General features: G+C 38.8%; 1 protein-coding gene across 1 annotated transcript; it reads right to left on the bottom strand.

Moving 5' to 3' along the window:
• Nucleotides 1-2,169: 2,169 nt before the first annotated feature.
• LOC125531048 (26S proteasome regulatory subunit 6B homolog) lies at nucleotides 2,170-4,758 on the bottom strand (the record flags this gene model as incomplete). Its single annotated transcript, XM_048695459.1, is given in 5 exon segments — nucleotides 2,170-2,587; nucleotides 2,888-2,971; nucleotides 3,362-3,514; nucleotides 3,821-3,979; nucleotides 4,528-4,758. Coding segments are annotated over 5 exon segments (762 nt in total), but the record flags the coding sequence as incomplete, so codon positions are not given.
• Nucleotides 4,759-5,718: the final 960 nt, after the last annotated feature.

The raw sequence follows: 5,718 nt of genomic DNA, 5'->3' as shown, positions 1-5,718 counted from the left end.
GAAAATTCCCCCCCCCCCCCCCCCCCGCGCGTTTTCGATATTTCTTCTTTTCTTTTTTTTTGTTTCCTGTTTCATTCTTCTTTTCTCAAATTTTTGAACTTTTTTTCAAACAATGATTTATCTAAAATGATGAACTTTTTCAAACTTGATTAAATTTTAAAAAAAATTAATGAACTTTTAAAATATTTTGGCAAACTTTTTAAACAAATTGATGAACTTTTTTTTCAAATCCAATCGATGAAGTTTTTTCAAATTCGAGGAACTTTTTATTCAAAATCGATGAACTTCTTCTCAAATCCGACTATTTTCAAAATTCATGAACTTCTTTTCAGATTTGTGAACTTTCAAAAAAAATCGATGAACATTTTGTCAAATTTGTGAACCTTTTCTCAAAATCGATGGAAAAAAATTCAATATCAATGATTTTTTTCCAAAATCGATGAACTTTTTCCAAAATCAATGATTTTTTTTCAAATTCGATGATTTTTTTTCTCAAAATCAATGAACAGTTTTCAAAATCGATGACCTTTGTTTCAAAATTGATGAACTTTGTTTCAAATTCTATGATATTTTTTAAAATTGATGAATTATTTCAAAATCGATTAACGTTTTTCATAAAAAATTGAGTGCTTTTTCTCCAATTTTGTGAACTTTTTTAACCCACGAATATTTTTAATAAATGTAGGAAGTTTATTTTTGTTTCATGAACATATTCAAACTATAAAAAAGGAGGATGGTCTTTTTCCTGTACCAGCAGCGCAGCACGGACGGAAAACAAAATACTAGCAAGGCGAGTTGATGGAGCGAACGATTTCTTTTTAGCGAGCGAGTGAAAGTGAATCCAAAGGGTGCGATGGAGCGATGTTTAATTGGTTGTGGCCTGCTTCTGGTTGCTATAGGCGCCACTTCTCCAACAGGCGCCTACAGCACCAAATAGGAGCTCCCCCTTCCTCTCCTTTGGTGCTATCCTACCATCCAAGATGAACAAGTCCTTTCCCGCAAAAGAAAATCCTAGCTCTGGCCCCCCACGTTTGGCCCGTCTTGACTTGGACCGCACTGGGCTGCAAGCTCAGCCCATAGCCCAGGAGCATGGACCGCACGCATGTTGCACTCCCGCAACCCCCCTCAAAGGGGAACGCCCTGGCGCCTGTATGCATGCATCACCTAAAGCCCACGTCACACTTGTAGAAAAGATATACTGAAGACCCGTAAAAAGCGGATTGAGATCCAGTGACTTGCTGTGAGCAAGTCACCGGTGAACAGTACGGCGACTGGCTCCCCTCTCCACACCGTCCGATCGAGGGTCAACGGACAGATCCGTGTGAACAGTACCCTCGAGCTACAGTAACTCGTCTGCAGGAGATTATCCACAGTACCCTGATCTACAGTGTCAGCTACAGTGCTTTTCGCTACAGCACTCAATCTGATCCGCCCCCCTGCATCCAACGGCTGTCCGCCCGCCAGTTACGCTGTGCCTTGCTGTGGGCAAGGCACTGGATCTTTGTATGCATGGCGCCTGTATGCATGCATCACCTAAAGCTATCTCACCTGCTACAAGCTCAAAAAAATATGAAGAAATGTTGAGATGCACACAATTGAGGACATTTGAGGAAGGTGGTATACCTCAATATGCAACCATATAGTGAAACTGCTCTGGGATTGCACAATTTTCTGAAATTGAATTCGAAATGGTATGGCCGCTTCAAAATTTTGAAGATAGGTTTTTGTGGCTTATAGACATTTCCCGTAGAATAAAAAATGTGGCTTTATAGACATTTTAGTTATTTCCTTGTGTAATGTAGGGTCTTAAATATAGAATACTGTGTATATATTTGATGCAAATTTGGAGTTTGTGACAATGGGAATGTTAAAAAAAATGGTGCTCAATCTGACTTTGACCCTCAGTTCTTCAGCCTCCGATGGGAGAGCACACCACCATCGCCATGTGGGACAGACCAAGAGCTGAAAAGCTTGTTCGTTTTTGGAATTTTAAAAAAAATCATCTTTATTTTATATCAGATCTAGTTGTGCTTTTTATATTAGCATAGAAAAATATCAACATCTCCAATATCAAATAAATAAATATAATAATACATTTCACGATAGATAACTGGTATATTAAATGTTAATATTTAATATAACATTCATCGAATATGAAGAAGTTTAAAATTCAAAAAGATTAATGCACTTTAAATTTTAAGAACGAAAAGGGGGTACTCGGTTCTCCTTTGGAAGACAATTACAGCCTCCACAAGCACAAACTGGTCAAGCGAAACTTTAGGAAGGAATTGTACAGACAAGTAGCTTAACAACACTGGTGAGACTGAACGTGCAAACTACAGGAGCACCGAGATACAAGGATATTACTATCAGGCGACTATCCACAAATTCATCTAGACTGTTAATCATGTCGCCCGTAGGAAATAAAGCATCCTCTTAACAGTTTGTTGCCTCATTTGTAGAAGTCAAAGTCTGTCTCAGGCTTCTTGACGTTGGTTCGGTAACCCTTTTCGAAGTCCTTGGGGAGGATAACATAGCGATTTTTGCGGACAGCATGCATGCCAGCTTCCTGGCAAATAGCAGTGATCTGAAAAAGAATGACGCAATGAACATTAAAAAAAGGAAGGAGGAAAAGGGTGCGTATAATTTACAATATCAATTACTACATGACATGTCATAATAAGGCGATGCTACTGCTACTACAAGTGTCAATATGAAACGAATGTAAGGTGGGCAGAATGTACATTAACTATGATGAACTTTAGAGTAAAGGATTTGCAGAATTGTTATCAATTATCATGGCCTAATTGATCTGTGGCAATGAATTTCCTATGCTACAGTAGTACGAGTGAAGAGACTGTTCAAAACATAGTGAGAAGGCACTCACATCAGCAGCACTGATTTTATCAGGTCTGGAGACATAATCTTCCAAATCAACCTCGTCACTCAAGTTCATCTTAGCAGTACAAACCTGAAACAAAGGGGGCCATCATAAATATCAGATGCAAGCGAAATATAATCCAAGAAAAGGTTCAAGAAACTAAGATTTTCAGTAGTTAAATTTTGGTCTTAGATGCAAGCTTATAACTAATTAGTTACTAGTTGGAGCTCTAGGTCAGTTTAGGTACCAAATATTATCCTTGCAACCAAAAGATCTGCCTTGTTCACCACTTTCTTTTAAAAAAAGATCAATGTTTGAGAGCCATTTACTACTCTAAAGAAAATGACTGCAAGTGCAAGAACTATGAATACAAGACCATCAATACAATCTACTACACTGTAATATAGAGAAGACTTTCCAAACAACTATCGGTAATATTTTGAAAAGCATACCATGTAAAGTATTTACAAAGAAACTTACTTGGAAAACAAGCCTCTTCTGCCTCCGGTCCGGCAGGGGGAACTCGATTTTCCTGTCCAGTCTTCCTGGACGCAACAGAGCAGGATCTAGAGTATCTGCCCGATTGGTTGCCATTATAACCTTCACATTCACTGTTTGATCAAATCCATCCATCTGCATACAAAGTTCACAATGAGATACTCAAACCCCTCAAGGCATGAGAAAGTTGCATGTAATAGTCTTAACAATAGCCTTTTCCAGAAGTTACTTCCTACCCTAAAGAAGTGACAGATATTATTCCTAATATAAGGGTGTGCACACATTTTGTAAAATCGGAACTAAACAACTGAGCTTTACAATCTAAGTAAGTGTTTTTCTTTTTTCATTTACATCTATATGCATGTCCGAAATGCATGATATTCTAGGATTAGTGGCAAACCACCTGAATTCCAGCAAACCAAGTACAGCTAGAAACTTTACCTGATTCAGTAGCTCCATCAGAATACGCTGAACTTCTCGGTCAGCCCCGGTCTGAGCATCGAATCGAGCAGTGGCTATAGCATCAACCTCATCAATGAATATTATAGCCGGGGCATTCTCTTTAGCTAAGCGGAATACATCTCGAACCATCCTTGGGCCCTAAGGTGAGATAAATGATACAATGCATCAACAAAAGAACTGATAGGTAGCAAACCGGAGAAAAGCTTCAGGTAGCAAATTCTTGTGTAAAGTGTAATGTATGAACCACTACCAGAAACATTAAGAAGCAATACGTAAATATCACTGACAGCATGAATCGTAGGCTATATTAACAGTAGTTTACTTGCATTGGTAATGCATACAGTAACTATATATTTTTGCATGCAAGTTGTAATTCATGTATACAGAATACAAACAAAAAGAAGTTGCGTCAGATGTTCACACTAAACAGGCACTGCTTAGGTAGTTTTATTCTTGTAACCTTGTGTTAACAGATCTCTCCGGAAAACTTCAGTTCAAACACGTGCAAAAAAATTACGCAGGAAATCTTGAGCATAAACAAGAAAACCTAACAAGTACCTAACAAACTAGGCATCTATTACATGGTCAACGCTTAACACATGCAATGTTTTTTTGTAAGAACGAAAGGAGAACTGAGTGCAGAAACAAGGTTTAATATATGCATGTTACAACTATCCGCATCTTACCTCACCCAAGTACTTCTGCACAAACTCTGAACCAACCACTCTGATAAAAGCAGCAGTAGTGTGATGTGCCACAGCTTTAGCAAGCATGGTCTTGCCAGTGCCTGGAGGACCATAGAGCAGCACCCCTCTTGGTGGATCAATACCAATCTGCTTGTACAATTCGTGGTGTGTCAATGGTAGCTCAACTGCCTCCCGAATTTCTTGTTTTTGGATATCACATCCTCCAATGTCCTGAACATAACAGAACATAGCAAATTGTTATTGACTTCTTTTTAATTCACTGTATGAAACAACTTCCATAATTCACAAAGATACAGACTTCATAAATTGAAAAGTTATGGTCATGTTATGCACATAATTCTCAGGAAATAAAGTGTTCAATCTTGGCCGGCCTTAAGGATAGGAAAAAACGACACAGGATCAAATCATTGCATGGGCATACAGATGCTGAAGTAAGAAAGCCACAAATAGCATAAAATTTAAAGGATTTATTAGACCATTCCTACAGTAGTATGGTGATTTAAGATCGTCTGTTATGTTGGCGAGAGTAGTTTTATAACCTAAAAGGAAATGCACCGGCAGTACTAAACTTGCCGGTCAGTCTCCAAAACTGATCCCAGCATTTTAAAGAGTAGCAAGCAAGAAAAAATGTGGAAGCAAGTTAAAGCAAAGCAATTTTTTCTTGTTTATCAGAAATGCGGCACTTCTACTACCTGCATAAAAGCTGCAGAGATTATATACATACATGACTGCCGAAACAACTGAAGCACACTTGAATTTCCAGCAAAGCAATTCCTTCACAAACATCGCCAATATCTACCACTATAGCGCAACCAGTTCATATCTACTAAAAGGATGCCATTATATACATACATGACTGCCGAAACAACTGAAGCACACTTGAATTTCCAGCAAAGCAATTCCTTCGCAAACATCGCTAATATCTACTACTATAGCGCAACCAGTTCATATCTACTAAGGGCCTGTTCTGATCTCCTCCCACTCCACGCTTCACAAAATTCTGGAGCGAAGCAGAGCCGAACGATTTTGCCACCGGAAGCTAGCTTCGGGAAGCTTTGGGCGATTCCAGTGCAAAAAACTGGAGCGAGGCCGGCCCAGCTCCACCAAATAAAAGAGATGAAGTTCGATGAATATTACGGCCGATGTGCCACCGCTTAAGAAAACGGTGTG

This window comes from Triticum urartu, unplaced genomic scaffold, assembly GCF_003073215.2.
Source record: "Triticum urartu cultivar G1812 unplaced genomic scaffold, Tu2.1 TuUngrouped_contig_6752, whole genome shotgun sequence".
NCBI classification, from domain to species: domain Eukaryota; kingdom Viridiplantae; phylum Streptophyta; class Magnoliopsida; order Poales; family Poaceae; genus Triticum; species Triticum urartu.
The sequence above is the reverse complement of the archived record's forward strand: the minus strand, read 5'-3'. Positions and strand labels throughout refer to the sequence as shown.